Source organism: Pseudochaenichthys georgianus, chromosome 21 (assembly GCF_902827115.2).
Source record: "Pseudochaenichthys georgianus chromosome 21, fPseGeo1.2, whole genome shotgun sequence".
Lineage (NCBI taxonomy): Eukaryota > Metazoa > Chordata > Actinopteri > Perciformes > Channichthyidae > Pseudochaenichthys > Pseudochaenichthys georgianus.
In genome coordinates this window covers 26,921,270-26,943,780 of record NC_047523.1, presented here as the reverse complement: position 1 = coordinate 26,943,780, position 22,511 = coordinate 26,921,270, and the positions used below count along the sequence as shown (strand labels likewise).

General features: G+C 42.8%; 1 protein-coding gene across 1 annotated transcript in view; it reads left to right on the top strand.

Moving 5' to 3' along the window:
- Window positions 1-14,670, top strand: part of LOC117466238 (anosmin-1) — a 39,737-nt gene extending 25,067 nt beyond the window's left edge. The window contains exons 5-14 of the mRNA XM_034109379.2: window positions 687-871; window positions 1,229-1,358; window positions 3,546-3,751; window positions 5,398-5,542; window positions 6,515-6,661; window positions 9,217-9,305; window positions 10,404-10,575; window positions 10,991-11,211; window positions 11,904-12,045; window positions 13,467-14,670. Of these exons, the coding sequence (XP_033965270.1) occupies window positions 687-871; window positions 1,229-1,358; window positions 3,546-3,751; window positions 5,398-5,542; window positions 6,515-6,661; window positions 9,217-9,305; window positions 10,404-10,575; window positions 10,991-11,211; window positions 11,904-12,045; window positions 13,467-13,519 (1,490 nt within the window). The 3' untranslated portion in view covers window positions 13,520-14,670. The remainder of the gene's footprint in view (window positions 1-686; window positions 872-1,228; window positions 1,359-3,545; window positions 3,752-5,397; window positions 5,543-6,514; window positions 6,662-9,216; window positions 9,306-10,403; window positions 10,576-10,990; window positions 11,212-11,903; window positions 12,046-13,466) is intronic.
- The last annotated feature ends 7,841 nt before the right edge of the window (window positions 14,671-22,511 follow it).

Genomic DNA, 22,511 nt, shown 5'->3' with positions numbered 1-22,511 from the left:
CTGCAGAGACAGAGCCACAGCCTAAGGGTCTGAAGTGCTAGGTGATTTATTGAGAACTGCGGGATGTATTATTCTCCTGTATTTTCAAACTTGCTTTTCCAATCTCCATCTCATTATCACTGTGCCCAAAGCGCAATCAACAACTCACGATGTCTCCGCTGCAATACATGTACTTGAGAGACTCCGTCTGACTTGGCTGAGCACTTGGGCCAGTCCTGCACTTAATAAATCTCTAATTTATTGCATGTGACCACATAGGCTTTGTGTAAAAGGCCATGATGCAAATGAACTTTACATGCCTGTGTGTATGTTTGCGCTGGTGTATCTTGTGTCTGCTGGAATGGCAGACGTTAAACCTGTCATCTGAAATACCTATATCCAATAGTGTGTGTTATTACTAAGAAGTTTCTTAAACACTCTTAATCACTGTGGCCACTGGCCAGGCAATGTCACAACCTGTTACAGTAGAAAGATCATGCTGCTGCCGACCCGCACCCTGTATTAAATCTATTGCAGTGAGATCATGTCTCATTTCTTTAAATATGTAGCTGTCCAAGTATGATGGAGTCATTTATCTTTGCTGGGAAAACAATACACTTCTTGTTGAAGTTCACCTACAAATGTGCTCTCAGTGGAGGTGTTAGTAACTCCTGTCACGCCATCATCTCTCTCCTTTGTGCTTTTAGGAGTTCCTCTCAAGCCGAGGAAAGAGCTGGTGTTTTTGGAGCAGCCGTCAGGTCAGCTGGAGATCCGCTGGTCCTCCAAGTTCAACATTTCTGTGGAGCCCGTCCTCTATGTGGTGCAGCGCCGCTGGAATTATGGCATCCACCCCAGCGAGGACGATGCCACCGAGTGGCAGACTGTTGCACAGGTAGGGATCTGAATACCATACGTTCAAAATATTGAAGCCTGTCAGTGAGATGAAAAGGTTTTCCGCTTAATATCCCATCAATTGATGTTATGGGAGTGATTCTTTTCATCACACATTTGGGATTTATATCACTAAGAGATGTCAGTTTGACATGTCCCAGCGTGCCACATGCTGTGAAAGTGCTGCAGCGTGCTGACAGACTGTTGCACACTGTTGCACATTCCTCAGTCGCAGTGTCTTTGAAAGTTTGGCAAAGAGAAACACACTGATGACTGATGTGGTAGCAAACTCACATGGGGCTGTGACCCCGCATGAACCCTGACCCCTGTGGTTTTCTCTCCCCCATCTGTCCCTCAGACTGCAGAGGAGCGCGTCCAACTGGCCGACATCAGAGCCAGCAGATGGTACCAGTTCAGAGTTGCTGCAGTCAATGTCCACGGGACCCGCGGCTTCACTGCACCCAGCAAACACTTCCGCTCCTCCAGAGGTCTGTGTGTGTGTGTGTGTGTGTGTGTGTGTGTGTGTGTATTTATGCATGTGTGTGTGTGTGTGGCCTTAAGTTCCTGTTTGACACCCACTGCCCTCCATTTGTTATGGTTAAGACCTTGGAACAGGTGGAGCTTTTGAGAAGAGATCTTATCTGAACATACAAACTCCACCACTCACTTAGGAGTAAGTGGTGATGCTTTCTTTATCACCGACTTAAGCAAATTCTGCATTTGGTTTGTCTTTAAAATATCTGATCTCATCTTTACTTTGAACATAGCATCTTTTAAGAGGACTAAAAGATAAATATGTTTAGTGTCCTAAGTTGATCCCCAAGGCTTCATACAGCGACACAAGACTAATGTTTACTGTAATTTGATCAAATCAATTATATATTGACCACTTTTCACTGATGGTGTTCACACTGTTTGGATATGTTTATTTAAAACTGTATTCAGGTATTAAACCTTTATATTTGTTAGTTTACCCTGTACATTTGAATTGTAAATAAGTGTTCCCCCACCACAGCTTTTTACACATGTACACAGCGAGTTACGTGGAAAGGGTAATGCATGCCGATGCCAGGTAGAGTGCTGGTAATGAGGAGAGTCTGTGGTGCACAACACTTTTCTTCTTGTCTCGTAACTAGATCTTCATTTATGATTTCAAAGGAGGGCTTCCTCCCTCTTTACAGTCATATAAACTGTAATATGTCTGTATCATTCAGGATATTGCAGGTTTTAAATGAATGCAAGTGTTGTCTTGCTCCTAGAGGCTTTGACGTAACCTAGATGCACTTCAGATCTTTGCCACAGACAAGCTCTGATGGCTTCCTGTGCGGCTGCTCTGCTCCTGTACCCTGCACTTTCCGGGTTTAATGACACTAAATCGCAGTGTTGTGCTGCAGATGGCATTTGTTAAAGCAATGGCCAATTGTTATGTGGTTCCCAGGGATTACAGCTTTAAAATATAATGTGTTAAGATTTAATCTAATCCAAATTAAATACACTTGTGTGTTTGACATGCAGAGGCAGAGACATGTGCCTGCCAGATAAGCCCTATGCAGAGTTCATTGTCTGCCATGTAAACAAGTGTCTGCATCACTTGCATGTATTCAACACGCAGTCTAACGTACCGTGCACATTCTTTATCAAACTTGTCACTTAATCAATAATAGATTTAACGATGTTTAGCAGCGAAACACTGCAGACATCCCGAGTACGTCCATGTTCTGCCAAATTCTGAAAACCTGTGCCAATTACAAAAAGTATTAGTGTGTTTTGGTGGCGTGTGTGTTGACCTGCCCTGTCAATCCTTCGTCATACATTTGCTCCCCGGAGCGTTCTGGGTGGCTGTCAGACAGATCCAGACACCAGGTGGGAATAAGATTTGCTGCAGGGATGGAAACCGATCTTCAATCGGGCCAATCAGTGCCAACACGCTGATAGATCGATGGGAGCTGTCATGGGGTTGATGAGCTCCTGGCCATTCTGTCATGCCATTGTTATTTTTATAGCACGGCCATATCATCTGATTGCAATTTTGCACTACCATACTTTGTTAGGGCAATTTGTAAGAACTGACTGCTTATTCATCTTATGCAGCCGACATTAGCTGGTAGAGTGAACCGATGTGTCCGATGGTGTTTTTGGAGTGGATTACATGTGTTTCAGGTGGGAGAGGAACAGGGCTGTGGCGTGAATCATTATCTCATTACGGGGGGATTTTCTCTGGTCTGGCATGTGGCCTCGCTTCTCCTCCTGACATCAGCTGGGTCACAGTGCATACACATGATGTTCAGAACCAGCTTTACACTCACACACACATCAGCTACAGGAATGCTCAGTGTAGAGCAGCATGTGTTTCTTAACCCCTGACTTGCGCTCCCCGTCCTGCTGAACGCCGTCATGGATGTGACATGACACCTGTCATAACATCTGATGGCATATTGTCAGCGGAGGACTAATGACCTTACACAGTGTTATACCAGTCCCCCTCCTTCACTGCTATGCTGATCCACAAGTAGTGAAAGGTGTCTTGGCCTGAAATGAATTAGAACCTCAAATGATACTTGGCTCAAGATTTGTAACATACAAGAATAAGAGGCCCTCTTCGTCCTCTGCTCTAAATGTCTACAGCTGTACTGAAATCTGTTGGCGCTGACTGTTTTTTCTTGTTGTTGCTTTAGATCCGTCCGCCCCTCCCAGGCCAGCCAGTTTGCGTGTCAGCAACGTGACGGTGGGCGAGGACGGTCTGGTGACAGCCCGTCTGAACTGGACCCTGCCAGAGGAGCCCGATATTCCCATACATCACTACAAAGTGTTCTGGAGCTGGACTGTGCCCTCCAAGTCGATAGTGCCATCCAAGAAAAAGAGGAGAAAGACCACCAACGGGGTAATCTTCCCAGCCTTTCTCAATGTGTTCTTTTTCTCCCTTTTCTTCTCTCTAAGACGACAGGGTCTTTTCCAGGATTATCTCAGCATCTTCTCCTCTGGCCTCAACACATCTCTGTAAATATTGTCCATGCAGGCCTGCAGTGGAAGAAAGAATAAACATGGAATGGAAGTTATTTATATAGATGTGCAAAGCTATCAATCACACACAGATTGATGCAATGTGTTCTTCATTGTTTTAATTCCTTATGTTTACTGATGAAAGAACCGTTAAATGGGCTGTTAAGCTTTCAAAGAAAACACATTAACTGTGATGAATGGGTGTATTTATAGCGATAAATCTCAATCTCAAAAGTCTGTTTCTTTAATATCTCAATTTGTATTATTCACTTTTTCTGATTTTGGTATTTTAGAGCTTTTTGTAAGCTTTTCTCCCACTCTCTTTCTACCCACGCTTTTGATTGTGTAATTCAGCTATTCATTTCTGGAGAGGAACACGGCTTGATTTATTTATTTGTCTTATTTTGATCTTTTATCTCAGTAGTTTCAAGGTCCCTTTGGTATATAAGGATACTCACACTTACTACCCTATTATTATGTTTTACAATAATTCCTACAGTATGTTAAAACTGTGGGGGAAACTCAGTAAAACAGGACATGAAACATCCTCTAATAAGGAGAATATCATTTTAAAATGAAAATACTATTGATGTCCTACTGTTAATGCGTTGAAACAATTTAGTTTGCATACTGGAACATTCTCAACTATTTGGTCCATCCAGAATGAAAAGCTTTCACGGCCATTTGTCTCGTATGTCAACAAGACAAAACCAATTTTGTTAGAAAAGCTTAAACAAACAGCCAAGTTAAGAGCTTACATAATAAAACTTCCTGGCTTGGACAACTCAGAAAGCCACACAGAAATATTTTGAAAGTATTACAAAATTGTTCTTGCTTCTCGATAAAAATGTCATAATTCCATAAGCAAATGTTGGTGATACTGCCACAAATTGAAAAAAAGGGTCTCTAAGCACATAAGTTGACCTTAGAGATAAATCAACATGTTGTGAGTCCTTTGCACACCACATCCAGTACCATGTGACCTGATACCTGTGGCTCAGTATCTGTGACATTTCATTACAGACTCGAGCAGATAGACAGAATGTCTAGACAGTCAACACACACACCTCTATAGTGAGTCTTCTTCTAAATTAGTGTATGAAATGCGTAGCAGATGTGGCACAGAGGAGATAGAGGTGGGAGATACCAGACACCCATTGACACATGTACTACTGGTTTCCACTTTGGCACCTCAGGGCTTTAAAAGCAGCCTGCTGGCAGAGGAATGTCAAAACACGCACAGTCAATAACAAGAATTCATGAAGCTCACGCTGATGGTGGAATGCTGCGAGTCAAACACTGTGAGGAAGCCCTGGGAGGCTCTGATAACACGGCTCCCTCACAAAGTCCTGAAGGCTATCTCCTCGCCACGATACCTTCCTCTGCTCCACATGTGTTCTTAATAAATAGGGCTTTCCCACAGGCCCGGGTGGGCCCAGGCTGAGCGAGGACCGGGACAGTGACAGGGCTTTGAAAGGAGCCTCAGGTGTCAGTGTGCTAACATACAAGTGTTTTCTGTTTTCGCAGGCTCAGAGCTGGGTAGATCTAGAGGGACTGCAGCAGAACAGCAGCTACACTGTAGAGCTGCAGGCCATCACGTACTGGGGACAGGTGCGCCTGAAGGGCTCCAAGGCTTCCCTCCACTTCAGCACCTCCCAGAATAATGACTCAGGTACACATTGGTGCTAATTTCCTGTCTTGATGAACTGTCAGACGATTGGAGAGATTACCAAGAGATTTTGGAGAGATATTCATACTCCAAACTAAATGAACACTTATGACATTGCTGTTCATCTAATTTAGCTCTACCACTAAAATGATATTATGAGACTTTTGAAGGAAATGTAAATAGACAGCTTCTGGATGGATCTTTGAAATTGAAAACATATGTGACAGAAACCCATGTCCCTCTCAGGATTGTCCAATGTATGACCTACCCCCTGCCATAATTATACCAAATGCCACCATCCTCACCTGTAGTTTGTGCTTTTAGCAAAAGCAACGTTGTTTTTTACAAGGGTTGGACCAAAATCGGTAAGAACCAAATCATGAGTAGGTGCAATTTAGAGAAACATGCAGTGTCTGAAATACAAATATAAACCTGGAAGGACCCGAGTGCTTGTGTTTGCAAATAAAAGATTGGATTAACCAATCAAGAAGAATCCACTTTGCTTTTTGTTTGTTTGTTTTATTGACGATTCCAATTTTCTAAATTACTGAGAGTCTCCAGGCCTCAGTGCTGGCTCTGCAATAAAACAAAGTGTGGAGATAGATCTGGCTCTGCGAAACTTTCTGCAGGCAAACAATCATAATGCGAATTGCAAAAAGCAGGAATGGCCAAGGTGTGCTTACAGCACATCTGCATTCATTTGAAGCTCCTGCGTGTTTAGCAGACCAAACCTCAGCACTATGCGGGTGTGCATTTTGAGCATGTGTGGCCTAGGGGGAACTGAACCTCTAACCTTGGCAGTGTTATGCAGAACTATGTGTGCCCATCGAGTGACGCCACATTAATCCATAAAGAAGGTGCTGTAACGGCTGTTATATTACAAAGGGATTTGTCTGTTACCATGCTGGAGAGTCTGCCTCAACAATAGTCACTGTCTTAGCTACAGCAGCCAACATTTCTACTTTCTCTTCCCAGTAAAATCAGTGATCAAGTCAAAGAAGGAGGAGATATCCCCTCTCGGTTCGACCTTGGCCAAACGCCCCTCTGGCCCTCTCGAGGTCGGTACGCCCTTCTACCAGGATGGCCAGCTGCAGGTTCGTGTCTACTGGAAAAACCGGGGAGGTACGTACTCCACTGCACTGATTTACAGCTTTGTTAGAATCTAATTAGCACCCCATCATCCCCATCATCCCCATCAATCACTATGACTCATGTAAACCATAATAAAGTGTTATGACTGATTCTCAGTTACTCAAGATTCCTTTTAAAAAAAAAAAAGTGGTATAAAATGGAATAAGTGAAACAATGTGTCATTGTGAGAGCTCAGTAATGTGAATGCAGGGCAAAGTGGTGTGAACCTGCCCACGGACTGGTAGAGCTGATCCACCGTTTAGTAAAGAACAATAAACACACAGAGCCAGAGCGGTGCAATGGGATTTATGGACAGCTGTATTTAATAGATCCTCAGCCTCGCATTAGTGCTGGAGCGCTCCGTTTTGTTTTACAAGACCTGATGTCATGGAGAATAGAAACGGTCGTGGGATGCAGCTCCGCAAGGGGTTAAAGCCTATAGGAATGCCTGTCCCAGCGGCGGCCATTCCCCAGCCCTTCTGTTAATACCAGAGTGGAAATATGGAAACCTTGAAAGCCATGCTCTCAGGGTAACCTGTCAAGTCCCATTCACTGGTCTATGTTATGTTACTAATATATGTCATCGCCTAAGCCAAACTCCACATCTGAGAGTCAAGAATGCAAACCCTGGTGGAGCAGAGGCCTGGTGAGACACCAACTGCTGAATCAGAGAGGGAGAAGATATAGTTGGCCCAGAGCTGTTAGCGAGCTTGGCTTGGACTCAGAGGGCTGAGTGATGCTGACAGGGATCAAGCGTGGCTTGGGAATCACAGTGTTGCAGTGCAGTGCTAATCCTAGTCCAGCTTCTTTTTTCTGTGTGTTGTTTGCAGTGCAGTGTGTGTGTGTGTGTGTGTCACTGCCCCTCATTAGTCTGAGGTATGACCCTGGCTTTGACTCTGACAACCTGTGTTCCACTACTGTAAACACGCGGACGTACAGATGGCCTGGAGAGTTGTAGTCTCTGGACATCTGGTTTCGGTGACAGAAAGAAGGGACAGGTTAACTGAACCGTGATTAAACCTTCACTCATTGTCTCTGTGATCCAAAGCAGCCCGGCCTCTGGGCTTTCTCCAGCAGTGAAAGTGAACCTTACTGTACACCGGCTCAGATAATTTATCACTGTCTGCCCAACACCCAGACAATAGACAGCAGTCCAGCAGTGGCGGCACTTCTGAGGCTCGCTTCCAGACATGATTTATCGAACACTGCTGAGGTTCTGTTCCCTACCTGATTTCCATGTCCCATTTCTTGTTTTACATACCACATCCCTCTCTGTCAAAGCGGGCTAAGCATATCTTGTTTATTTTTTCCCCCGATTTCCCGGTTCCCTGTAATTCCTCTCTTCTGCATCCAAAGAGCTCAGGGGCTCCAAGTGCCAGATCTGTGTCTAAGCCTTCAAAGGCCCCCTTTTATCTCCCCCTCCACAACCCAGGCCCCCGCCGAGGGGCGAACATCACATAACTCAATTATTAATCGGAGAAGTATTTCACATATCCAAGCGACACAGTTGAATGAAAAATAAATCTAGTAACACAAGATGAGGCCGATGAACACTGCCACTGAGCTCACGAGGAGCTACTGTACAGTAATGAAGCAAAACGGGACTGCAGTGTCCCGGCATGACCAAGGCTGATACTCAACTAATGAGAAGGAGAAACATTTAAGGAGAAGCAGGAACGTTTGGATTGAGAACTGAGCCTTTCAGGGAACAAAAGGGAAGGTTAAGGAAACAGAAAACTCATGTTAATAAACTAATGCAGGGTTAGAGAAGGAAGTTATTTTATCGTGATGATCAATAATGGAAAGAGTGATATCAGATCTCAGAAAGGGAGAGTTGTAATATGTGAGATACTCATCAGTTAATCAGCTCAGCCTGTCGGATTGACTTTTGATATCCAAATGAATGTACAGTGGGTGCAGTTACATAACGCAACTGTACATTACCATAGTTATGTAAATTATGTAAATTACGCTCTTCAGGATATGTAAGACTACGCTATACTTTATTCCCACAATATGTTATAGTTTTACTTGGCTTTTATTTGACCATCGTAATCATTCGATGCTTTAGTCTAAAGCAATTCAACTTTTATGCAAATACATTCAGTACTAGAGAGCAGATTAGACATCAGTGTCTTGCTAAAGGGTTATTTTGAATATGATCATTTGATTTTATAACGTAGAAAGAAATACCCGTCTAGAGGCAGCTTGTTTTGATGGCGATTAATCAAATGCACAATTTGTTACGAGCTAAAAAAAGCAGCAGATCATAACATTTGAGAATATGAAACCAATAAATAGTTGCCATTTTCCTTTATGAAAGAATCAAATAAAACGTCATCGCATATAAAAAATGTTGTCAGTAGATTTTGTGTTTATATGACTTTGACACTATTAACTATACAATAAAACACGCTTTCAAAGCACTGCTCCTTTTATGTTTAATAAAAGGAGCGAATATATTCAAAGATTAGTCTTTATTGCTCTGACAATCTGGATACTATGTTATGTCTTTGTTGTTATGTGACCTCCTCCCTTTGTTTCAGACCCCGCTGTAAGTCGCTACCATGTCCAGTGGATGCCGGAGTACTGCGCCCACAACGAGACCCGAGGACCAGAGAAATCTGTCACACAGGTTAGTCTCCAGAAGCCGCTTCACACACCTTCAAACTGCGGGGTCCTGGAGTGCAGAGCGATGTTTGGACCAGCAGCTCCACGCTATGCAAAGCACGCGCCTAACCTTTTGTCTGATGCTTAGAAAGAGCCGCTCCGCTAAAGAAAACAACTCCACTGAGTGAGCCTGTAGCCCTGTTGTGACGGACTTGCACTGGGCAAATCTCTGGCTTTTGTTTTGGATATTATGAGTCAGTCGTGTGGTCAGGCATGTTGGCCAATAAAACACATTTACTTAAACAATGTTTCCCGGAATGGGAGATTATTCACCTCCATTATTCCTGCATTCTGCATGCGTAGGGCTTTCTTGTGGAGTGCAGGGTCTGCTGGGTAGAGGTATGTCGAGTCTGGGGGTGGGGTTAACTGCCTGGGCTCAGGCTGATACAGGATGGCAGAGGCCTGGCAATCAACACATTCTTTAGGGACCAGCGCTCACGTTGCTAGGAAATATACATCCATTTTCTATAGATCACTGGGAAGGATTCCAGGCTTTTGCTTTTATGTGAGCGCAGCGCCTCATTCACTTTTAATCAAAGCTGTTTCATATCAGAGAGAATATACACACACCCTCTCTCTGGGGAGCGACTGCCTATTAATATAGAGCCTCTTTATTACAAATGCAAGATCCAAATACACTAGTCAGCAGGATTTTTTTTTTGTTTCCTCAAATGCGATGAGAACTTATGAAAATAAATTATCCAAGTTCTAAATGAGTGTAGCACAGAATTAATTAAGATAGATTTACGGGCGGTTCCTTTTTATTAGAAGTTACCCATAAATCCACGTTGGTTACTGTTTCTTAATTAAGTCGTGTTTGTGCCACATGTGGAAGCTATATAAACATATTTGTATCGTAAGTTGAATAAAAGGATAGTGGTTTAACCTCTACCATGTGAGTGTTCAAAGTGTTCCTGTAATGTGGGGGTGATGTTCCTGAGGCATGAGCGGGAATATGATCTGCCCCGCCGCTGTGTATTTAATTATCTCTGAAGCTCCATGGGACCTGACCTGGGTGACATGTCAAAGTCATCATGGCTGAATAATGTGTTTCTTGGCTCAGGAGAACTACATCAACCTCCCGGGCCTGCTGTTCTCCTGCAAGTACAAAGTCACCGTTCACATGTTGAAGTCCAAGAGACGCTCCAAGGACGAGAGCACCACCTTCCTCACACCGTCCTGTGCTACCATCCGCAGCAAGACTCACAAACACATCCCCTGCCCTGGGGAGGGAGGTGAGTCTTCAGCCTTTTGATTTGTAAGGGGCTTATTGAAATCGATGTGTTTGAGTGTGGACACAGTAATCAGACACGTGAGCATATTGTAATCATATTACTGGAATACATGTAGGCCTATACACTGTTTAAGGGACATATACCTATTCGCTTTCTTGCCAAAGTTAGATCGAAAGGTAGATGCCACTGTCTGTACAGTAAATATGAAGATACCGCCAGAAGCAAGTTAGCTTAGCTTAGCACATGACTGGAAGCAGCTAACCTGACTCCAAAGGTAACAAAGGCTCACTAGCTGCAGATATGAGAGTGGAATCCATCTTTTCATCTTACTCTCGGCAAGAAAGCAAATGTTGTTTATAACCCAGCTACTCCTTCACTATCAACACTGTGACTTAAACCACCTTTCTCGTAACAGCTCCAGGGCTTCCAAAGGTTTTGGCTAAGCCAGAGAACCTGACGGCCTCTTTTTCCACCATCGAGGGAAATATTACCGGCAACTTCTTGTGGCGTGTGTCCAGGGTGGCTCCCAATCAGCGAATCACAGGCTTCCAGGTCACCTGGGCCGAGATCACCACTGAAAGCCGGCAAAACAGCCTGCCCAACAGCATCATCTCCCAGTCCCAGGTCCTGCCTCCTGTAAGTCTATTTTTATTAAAACTGGATTGCTGTTTATCTAATGTTGCGATACAGCCATAGAGTATGGGCTGTTTTCAGATTGAATATGTGTCCATATCCCACTGGATAATGCTGTCATATATAATCTGTAAATGTCCCCTGTAGTAGAAAGATATGTTCTATTTGCAGCACTTTGTTTCACAGCATGTCAGAGGTGAGGGTGATTTGAGGATAACACTGATGTGGCCTCTTCGCATGAATCTTGTGTTAAGCGATGGTGTGTAGACAGGCACATGGAGAGATCTGAGAAAGTGTTGTGTCCTGCTGGAAGTTCTCCTCCTCTATGTTTTCATCTGCCTTCACGTCTTCCTCTTTTATCCTCCGTGAGAGCTTCGAAAAAGCAGCGCTTTGACATAATCTGCTCAATCAACAACACGTTCCGCCTATCTGCACCTCCCAGCCTCTGGAGCTTGTCTATAAATAAAACCACCCACCGCACTCTTTATCAAGCTGGCTGCAAAAGAAAGGGGAGACGGCGAGCCTTATGAAAACAAAGTCTTTGTTTTCGTCTGTGGCTTGTGCTTGATAGCTCCGCAGCTGATACTCCCCTGATATACGGCCAATTCAAGTCCTGTCTCATTCAAAGGCATGTTCTGTCGTATTTCACTGATTGCATCTTCTGTTTTCTGCTGCTCTCCTCCTTCACCTGACAGGATCATAACTTGCTTGTGGTGTCCAACCTGCGAGCATCCACCTACTACAGACTGGAGGTGCAGGTCATAACAACTGGGGGGGAAGGTCCTGCCACTGTCAAGACTTTCCAGACCCCCAACACATTACCAGTCATTCAACACCGTAAGTACTAAATAACTGCAACTGTCTTTTGTGCTACATCCTATCCACGAATGTGATTTTGTTTTTGTTTCATTCAGTGGTGCTACGAGTAGACTGTAGATCTTTAATCTCTTCTTAAAGTAATGTTTTTTCAGTTTAAATTTGAATTTGGCTCGGTCCAACGTTTACAAGATCAATCCATCTGTACCTTCAAAGCTAGTCCATTAACGGGTTGTCAGGCAAGAGCCAAGAAATAAACCGGCACATATAATCATTCACCAGAAAGCAAAAAAGTGTAGTTCCCATAGTTTCAAACTATTCTTTAAAGTATGATCAATATATTATTGAATAACCACAAGGATCACACGCCTGGCTACTTGAGTGTAAGAGGGGTCGTTCATAGTGATGAACCCACACAGAATTACAGCAGTCTGCCTCGGCTCTACAAAGCATTTTGGCATATTTCAGATAACCTCTTTTGGTTTTATTGCCTGCATAATTTTTCAATACAACAACATCATGCCTAACTACGGAACACAGTGGAGCATTTAGTGGCTTAAAAGGTCCCTCATGGCTTGGTGGAAAGCAAAACGGAGCTAAAAAGGAGATTAGATATTGATCTTACATTCATCAGGTTTCCAGAAATGCGAAACACATCACATTTATAAAGGGATACTATTTCAATGTTTACACTGCAGTTATAAGAATAGATGCTGTGCTTTCATTGCATCACTTTGTGTAATCATTTAGGCATTGTTTTTACAGAAAAGATAAAAGCTGGGTTTTTAGCCCCGCAGATAAAAAGTATTTATGACCTAGATACCAGGTTGAAAAAATGTCTCAGCAAGAGCAAGGAGCAAAACTACCATATGTTTACTGCATGAAATTAAAGGTCACCTATTATGCAAAATCCACTTTCAATGTTTTTTCTACATCAGCATGTGTCCCCTCTGTGTAAAGAGATTCTGAAACTTTCAGGAAAAAAAAGATTCTCTCACTTTTTGTCCTGATCCATTTATATAAAAACCTGTCTGAAAATGAGCTGATCAAATTTTGGCCACTTTATGATGTCATAACGATGTTTTGGCTTGTGTAACGATTAGCCAATCACCAACCAAGGTAACACCCCCCCCCCCCCTTATCACCTGCATCTCCTCCTGGAGCACCATTGTGTTCTTTTTAACCAAATATCTCTCAGAGGGGCGTGGGGAGGGGCTCCTTGTTTTCATCTAGAGTAACAGACAGAGAATCAGCACTTTTGAAACAGAGGGATTTATGGGATGCTACAATGCATGACCTGTTTGGTATTTCGAGCCAAACACTTCCCAGACATGTTTTGTATATAACTGAGAACTATAATATATTGATGAAAAAGAGTATAATAGGAGAGCTTTAAAGTCAAATATGACCAAGATCTGACTCTCCTACATGTGTTCCTTTAGGACCCAGACTCCGGCACCCTCACCACCAGAAGCCATCAGTAGAGAGGCACTGAGCTGCAGGCCGAGGAAAACCCAACAGTGAGAAGCTCCGGTGGCTCTCTGCTCCTGTGCATCGGGGAAGGATTGTGTGGAACCAAACGGAAACACAGCGCACCAGACCATGAACTGACCCCCCCTGCTTGTGAAATATGGGTCCATCTTTTCCAGGCTCTACAACACATCAGCTATTCCTTCTGAAGCCCTCTCCCTCGACTGATGCATGTCAGCGGACGGGTTGGTCTGTACAGTGAAATTCATACAGCAAGGTCTCACATTCTGTGTTCTTCAGTACACAGCTCCCTAAACACATGCCCATTTCATCAGGAAGTTATACATTCCAGGTAATAGTTAAGACCCAATAGTGATCCAGCTGTAATCGTACACAGCTGTACATTATATAAACATTTCAATACAAAAGGTTGATAAATAACAAGAAATTATGTCATGGTTTGAAGAAACACATACTTGATTGAAGATGGTTGAAGATGAATGGTTGGAAATGCCTGAAACTGTAAAACAATTGTTTATTCATGAAGAAAGAAAAGTAAAAATGCATCTATTTATTTTGTGTTACCCATTAAAGAGGCGCTTAGGCAAACAGTCAGTACTGATGGATAATGTAACTAAAGTCATTGTTGTCTAACCCAGAATATTTCACATAGTATGTTGCATGTAGTACATTTGATTTTTGAACTGTAAATGAATTACTTGCTTTAAATTGAAAGCTTGTGATGGTTTTGCATGACAACCGTTAGCATTCTGTTGGCATGAAATAATGTCTGTGTTACCTCTTTTCACTATGTTAGCAATATTTCATTAACAGATTAACAAAGAATTATATTGGGAGTAATACGTAATGTTTATTAATGAAATTATAACTTGTGTGGAAATGATGAATTGTACATGTTCTTGGCTGTAGAAATATTTGTCGTGGAACAGTCAGTGAATGTCTATATTTATTTATGTGTGTATTACAAAGTTTGGTTTGGATGTGTGTGAATGTGAATGTTTTGTGTGTTCTTGTCTCAAGTTTTTGAACCGGCGAAAAAATCTTGTAAAGACATTTTGTAAAAATGGAATTGTAAATACAGTCTTATGTTACATGTTATTTTTCCATGGTAGAAACTGTACAAAATCCTAAGTAATAAAATAATCCTTAACCAGTTACTTTGGCTGTTTGTTTAATTGAGGTTCCTGCGAGCAGTAAATAGACAGGCTTCTCCTCCCAGTGCTCAGCCGTTTGGCAGTTACTGTTGCTTATTTTGGCTGTAGAAGCCATCATGGCTGACTGTGTACAACATATTCACTGATCGGTCCAGAAGCCTGAGACAGACGCTCTGCACGTCCAAATAAACAGGTCATCTAGCTCAACAGCCACAGCGAATTTACCATCGCTGAGGTCGGGCACCTCTCAACAGCTTCTCAGAGCACTTGTGTGTTTGAAAAGCATTAAACCTTCCCATGCTCAGCAGCCTTTCGCCCCATAAAAGGAAAAGTGGAAATGTTTACAAGAAAATAAAGCTAGGCGTGACATGTGATGGTTCATCCTATAAGTGCGGAGTATGTTTTCTGTGTTTAAAACAACAAGCTGAGTTACTTCTATATGTCGGATGAAAGCCACTTTTAGGACACACACATTCATCTTGAAGGGAATGCATGCAGAAAAGTGTATACCATTTAAATGTTGTATCATGTGTATTCAGGCAAGTTCACATGACATTCTTATAAAGGGTACTTGAATGACATATATACTGTATATGTGGTCATTTTCATTACATTAATTCATTTTGAATTAGTAACTTAGAAGTGCAATCATCCTCCAATGGAACACAATCTTGCTAATGGCTATCTGTATCCTCATCTGTTGAGATGACAAACCACCATCATGGACTTCAGGACATACTTTTCAGTTTATTGTATTATGGCAACATCCAGTATTGAATTTTATTTATTTTATTGAGAAAAAATTATAGAATAGAAATAGAATAAAACAAAAGTTCTGAGATTCGATTACATTTAAAGAATTGCCACAAAGGTAACTGTAAAATTACCTCTTCTGCTGTTGGAGGTTAATCGGGGTCAATTCTAATTTACTTTAATAACTGAATGTTTGAAGAGTGTTTTCTGTCCAGCTGTTTCGATTAGAAGTCTCTTCTCCTCACCATTTTCCACATTGAGCAACAAATTATTCTGGCCTCTTGTTTTCACACACTCAGCCTCTTCAGTCAGTCAATGCTTCGTCGCTCACTTCTCAGGGATGTTGTTTATGTACAGTTATATTATGTCGCAGGAGATTAGTTCCTCTTGGTCTGTGCACGCTAATCCCTCTCTCTCTCTCTCTCTCTCTCTCTGGGAGCAGGGCCAGTGTTGAGCCCAGGCTCCTTTCTGTGTGAGCCAGCCCAGCCCCTCTCTCTTTCAGCCTGTCACAGCCCCTCTCTACACACACCAAATACCATGGCCCTCAAGTGTGAAAACCTCAAAACAAAAGGGCCTCTAGCCTCTTTGAGGCATGTTGCAAGACGTCCAAGTCTCCGAGGACATAAAAGAAAGGAAAAAACTGCAACAACTAAATAATAGGCCAGTCGTCAGTACAAACGCTTTGTCTCTGATGGTACAGGCCAGTAAGGGCTTATTCACTTTGCATGACATTACATCCCTATTGTGAGAGTCAGGCGGGGGATATCGCTTTCACATTTGAACACATATTTCTGAAACAATATTATTCATTTGGCTCTTCGAATAATCCAGGTCAATTAAATATTTACCCATCTGCTGGCTGACATTAACCCTGGTTTTATTCACATTGAGAATAAGACAGTGAGACCATTCAGCAGAGGGCAACAAAGATGGGCTGTTTCTCCCACACATTTCCTGTGACCCCCTTGCTCCCGTTCTGCAGATTAACATTGCAATGAGCCATGCATTACTGTTTGTCAAATATGAGCTACTTTTATGGGTCATCCCACTACGGTAGTTGACTGAGCAACTGTACCATTACTCTTTAAAGGATGGGTGGATTTAAAGTTTTGATGATGCAAGTATGACTTTGAAGTATGAGGGAAAAAATTGATGGACCTTACCCTGCCTTTGAGATGACACTGATCGTAACCTGAACGATTTGAAGGCAAACTCTCATGTGAGTTTCAGGTCAGTGAGATCATCGAACAGAGCCATGCATTCCCTCCAGATTACTTCCACATGGACGACATCCATTTGTACTGGTTTAAATATGATGAGACGGAATATATTGTCCGTAAGATTGATGAAAATTAACCAGGGTATTTTCCCCCTCCATTAGGAAAGGCAATGTTGCTTCAATGCATGGTGAGAAATGTGACCTTGCCCTGGGCAGTGGCATGTTTCTGGTTAAGCTCTGGTGAGTGGGACCAGGCAGGGGACACATGAAAGGATCTCGCTGACAGGCAGCAAAAGATGTTCAGTCTAAGTCTTGAAGTCCAGAACACATGGGCAGACCTGAGAACATGCCACACGTTGCACAAGCACAAGAGCTACAGCGCTGTTGACAAGCTTAGCATTCGCCTCCTGTTCCCTAAACGCTGACAAAGTGAGAAGCTTGATAAGCATGTGTGAGCTGTGATTAAAAAGCAGTTCTACCACGACACTGATGTAAAAACACATCCGAGGCCAGACAGATAATGTGTTTGTTTTCTTTGCCTTTCATTTTATCTACAACTTCCTTTGCTTCTGTGTCTCCGCAGGGAATATCATTTCCAATTTTGCAAGCGGCTGAGCTGCTATAATAACACCCAAACAAAAATAATTTCGTATAAACACAGTTGTCAGCTTATAAAGTGAACCTCTGCAAACCAAAATGCTGCCCGATACTAAAGCTCTCCAATAACATCAATCCAGTTATGGTCCTGTTTGTTGACACTGTGTCAAAAAGCTGTTGGTTCAGCTCTCGAGGCCGTTTTATTGGAGATATATTGGACTACTGTAGAGAGATGTGTTGTAGACAGCAACATAATAAATGACCTTTCAGTATTACCAGTGATGTACAATGGACTGCAATTATTTAAAGTAAAAGTATCAGTATTGCAATGTTGAAATGTCCTTTAAAGTACAAGATATGTATACATAATTGACTTAAAAGTTGAGTAAAAATAACAGAATCATTATCAGCAACGTCTACAAAGTATGGAAAAAGAAAGAATGAGAAGATGTGCATATACATCTTGAATATTTTTATTTCATTAAGCTATGAACATCTGGTTGAGGTTGAGCTCATTTTAAATGTTGAAAATGTTTGGTTTCTGATTTATAACAATGCTTTATACCATATTTTACAAACCAATTATACGTGTTCCATGTGAAATATTAATCTATCATCTAACTGGTAGTTGCATGTTGTCAGATAAGAGTAAAAAGGACAATAATGATTGCTGAAATGTAGTGGAGTAGAAGTATAAAGTGGTACAAAATACCAAAAGGTTACGTGACAAGGATTCATGTAGTCCTTTTCACCACTGAATACAGTTAAATGTAATATAATACAACAACAAGGCTAAAGAATAGCACACAGTTGAATCAACTCCTCTTGAAACGATGTCAACTATCTCAACATGAAGAGCTTCACAATAAACCAACGTGAGCTGAAACACACACTGTTCAAAGGACTCGCCCCTCTCTGGAGGTTGGGTCAAAGGTAAGCAAGAGGTCCAGCGTGTTTGTGTTTACAAAGAAATGGTCACCAGAGGAACAGTTATCCAGATCCCTCTTTCCAAAGCAAACATCCTCCTCCACAGGCGAACAAAGTGGCGAGATCTTTTGAGGAAAGTACCATCCAGCTGGGAAATAGCTGTCTATAATCCCCTCTGATTAGTGTTAATCCCCTTAATGCTCCTTCCTGAGAATAAACACATGTTGACCCAAGTGACCCGCTCCTAATTAATGAAGTTTGGAATGCTATCATCTATTCACTGTGGTCAATCCACTGTTACATGAGCTCATATTGAAGCGTTTAACGATATACTGTAGGTAATAACTCAAAATACAACCGCTGACACGTTCAAATTGGGATTGCTGGCTGGTGTCGGCTTTTTTTCCACAATACAATACGCCCCCCAGGCGTGACTAGCAACGAGAGGCAACTTTCCGTCTTGTGTTCTTTTTCTCCTGTGAAGTCGGTGTTTGGGGTCGGTAGCCGGGGCCTCAGAGGCGAGGCAGAGGTCAGAGGTCGGCGTGGGCCCGGCTCGGGGACAAGGGGAGAGGTCAGGGGTTGAGTTCAGATGGAATCCACACAGAGGAAATAGATATTGTCAGGGGAGAACAGAGCTTCCTTCACTTCTCCTGCTGGCGTGCCGCTGAAGACACACAGGAACAGCATCTGACTGTAAACACATCAGTAGCCCTATGCACTAATTCAGAGGTGTTAATAAAATGATGCATCTGCCATCCAAAGTGGCTGTTACCGTAAAAGACGAAATTACGACGATACGATAATTTGATGTGCAAACACTACGCTTCAGCACCTCTGCTTCCTCGTATGTTGATATAAACCTGCGTGACAGAAGAAAGAGCTGTGAATAATGTGTTCTGAGGGATGTTTAGGGATTAAAATCCATGCTGTCTTTCTAAAATAAACAAGATTCTCACTTCAGTTCAAATGTAGTTGCTCACTTTTTATACAGATGTTTCTCTAAGGAAAACCAGCTCTGTCTCCATCTTGATTGTTCTGGATTGGCGCAGACAATTTTTTATAAACAGGCAATCCATGTGTCTGTCTGCTGTGAAAGGACTGCAATGGATCAACCTCTGGTACATACCCAAAACAATAAATGTCCCTGTTTGTTTACATATATAGGACGGGGGCATCAGAGCTAATTATTGGACACATCAATTCACTGGATGTTTTTCCAAAATGTTATTAAGTCCTTTCGACTTCCTGACAATATCAATATGAGGCATGAGCTGAAAAGGGAGCATGAAATCAATTACAGTGTAAAAGAGCAGCTTATATGCGCAATCACAAAAGCTTTTCCAGGCCCCCGAAAACACGGCGCAGCAATTAACTCCACAAATAAATTAACCGGGATAATATGATTTTCTTGTTTTTATTTTTAAAGACGTTGATCCAAATACATTAAAAACAAAGCTGGCACATGGCTCAGCCAACCACAATGTTTATATAATGAATATTCAGTATTGTGTGTGTGTGTGTGTGTGTGTGTGTGTGTGTGTGTGTGTGTGTGTGTGTGTGTGTGTGTGTGTGTGTGTGTGTGTGTGTGTGTGTGTGTGTGTGTGTGTGTGTGTGTGTGTGAGTGTGTGTGTGTGTGCTCTCAAAGGCTAAGAGCTCATTTCCACCCTTGATGATCACAGGCACCATTGATTGTAATGCTGACGAGCAGGCTAGTTCTGCCTGTGGCGTACAGAGGAATCTGGACATGTTTAAAGCACTAACTTTCATGTTTTTGTATGCTGGTATGAAGTTGAATGCCGATGTTGCGGGCAGCTGGCTCTCATTAACAAAACATGATGTCAAACAGAGGGCCTTGCTGGTGAAAGTCAACTGCTCTCCATCTCTGGTCGCCGGTCTTTCTGCGAATGCCAGCCGTGCTGAGAGCCGTTCAGCCTGATGGACTTCAGTTATGTCCTGAAATAATTTAAAAAAGGAAGTGTGTACATCGTGATTGTACAATTTAAACATATTGCCCTATATAAAGCATTACCCACACTGAACACATTTTTATTCTTTGTAAACACGTCATTCATAGTGTGTGATTTCACATATCTGTCAAATGGTTGCCATTTTCAAAATAATAGGTAACACTTTATTTTGATAGTCCATAGTTAACACTCTACAAGTCATCAGTTGACATTCAACAACACTGTTTCAACAGACAATTAACATGCATTTCACTAACTGCCGGTAGAATATAAGGTACATCTCAAGTGTTGATCTATAGATTTTACAAAAAGTGTCTGTTGACTGTCAACATGTTTTTTGCAACAGGTTATTAACCGATATTCTATCTGTAGATTGTGAGTTCTTGTGAAAAACCTTTTTTTCTCAAGTGAATGCATTAGGCTTCTGTATTTATCTTATATATTATATATATTAGTCAAATGAAACAGGAACAGGTGTTTCTAACTCAAACATTACATACATAATGAATAAATAAAGTTTGTGATCAGTTGTGCAAAACATTTTTGCTTTATTCCCATGTCTGTTGCATATCATTAGTGGATGAATGTATGTGTTCTGTTGATAGGTTATAGACGTTCTACTGTTCTCAACTGTGTTTCACTTTAATTGGATAGTCCTCACACATGCCTACAAACGCTTAGTGGAGAATGCCTACTAAAAGTATACTGATAGTCAACTCTAGATGAGTTGACGATCAACAGATAGTCAACTAAACTCTAAAGTTGCTTATCTGTTGATCATCAACTAAAGCTTAATGTAATCTTTAGTTGACATCTTGACTCTCAACAGATTATCAACAGATAGTCGACATGACCCTGTTGACTTTCAACTGACAGATTGATTTTGAGTATATTATATATATTACATTATATATATATAATGTTATATATATATATTTGATTGTCAATTTTGAAGATGTTGACACAATATACAGATAGTAAGGTTGAATATTGGTTAATACGCTGTTGACATGCTACTAAATGTCAACTGATGACTTATAGAGTGTTAAATATGGACTATCAAAATAAAGTGTTACCAAATAATATTATAATTGAAGAAACACACTCCTCAATGTCAGTCTTGGTACTTTATTGACAAAGATGACGACACCCTGAAACAGAGCAATGCCGCAGGATAAGCTGACAAAGTATTACATACATGCATGTCATGACCAATACACATATATTAAATTACATATATTAAAGACACACTAAACAGTAGTGGAAACAGTCTTACATGAGTGAGTGGATGAACGTCTCAACTCGAGGCGGAGTGAATGAACAACATGTGAACTAAAATGGCCGCTAAGCACTACCGGGTCAAAGCACGGCATATCCGGGCAGCGACAGCAGTGACGCTGCCCTCTTGTGGCCGGCGATAAACTCTTCATCCCCCCCAGACCGGAAAGCTATGGGACGGAATAGGTTAACGGTCTAAATCCAGCTGCCGGACTCGGGCTCGTAACGTGCAGGCGGCCTCCTCACGCGGCCTGGCCGAGTAGGCTGGGGCAGCATCGGCGGGTGCCGGTGGGGAAGCGCCCATAGCCGAGTCGCGGGGTCCAACAGCCGGCCCTGATCCGATACTGGTCGTGGCCCGGCGACTCCACCACGATCCCTGACCTGTCCCATTTATGGGGGCTTGGGCCTTGCTGGTTCTGGAGGAATACCCTTTCGCCGAGTGCCAATGGGCGGAGCGGTCTTGAGTGAGTCCCCAGAGACTCGGTGGTACGGGACATACGGGTCCGAAGGGCGTCCTCCTTCGCCGCCCATGCCTCGCGCCATAGCAGGCGGATGTGCGGGTTCGAGAACTTCTCGAGGCGGTTCACGAAGGAGAGCGAGCCACGAAGGGGGCGGCCGAAGATGATCTGCGCTGGCGAGAGGTTGCAGTCGGGGTCAGGCATGTTTCGCAGCTGCAGCATAGCACGCAGGAAGCGGTCCTGATCAAGGCCGCCCGACGGGCCGGTGTTGGACATAAGGAGGCGCTTAGCGGTCTTAACCGCAACTTCTGCCCTCCCATTAGACTGCGGGAAGCTAACGGACGACACACGGTGTTTGACGTGCCATAAGTGGAGGAAATCCTCAGTGTGGCTCGCCTTGAATTCCGGACCACCGTCGCTCGAGAGCTCCTCCGGTACGCCGAAGGTGGCGAAGAATGAACGGAGGTGTTGGACCAGGCCAGCTGAGCCCGCCAGGGCAGTACCCGCCGTAGAGCTCAGGACCTCTACCCAGCCCGAGAGACGGTCCCCGACAACTAGGTAGTGGCGGCCCCCATAGTCGAAGAAGTCAGCAAACACCGCCTCGAATGGCGTGGACGGCAGGGGGGGTGTAGCCGCCTGTGAC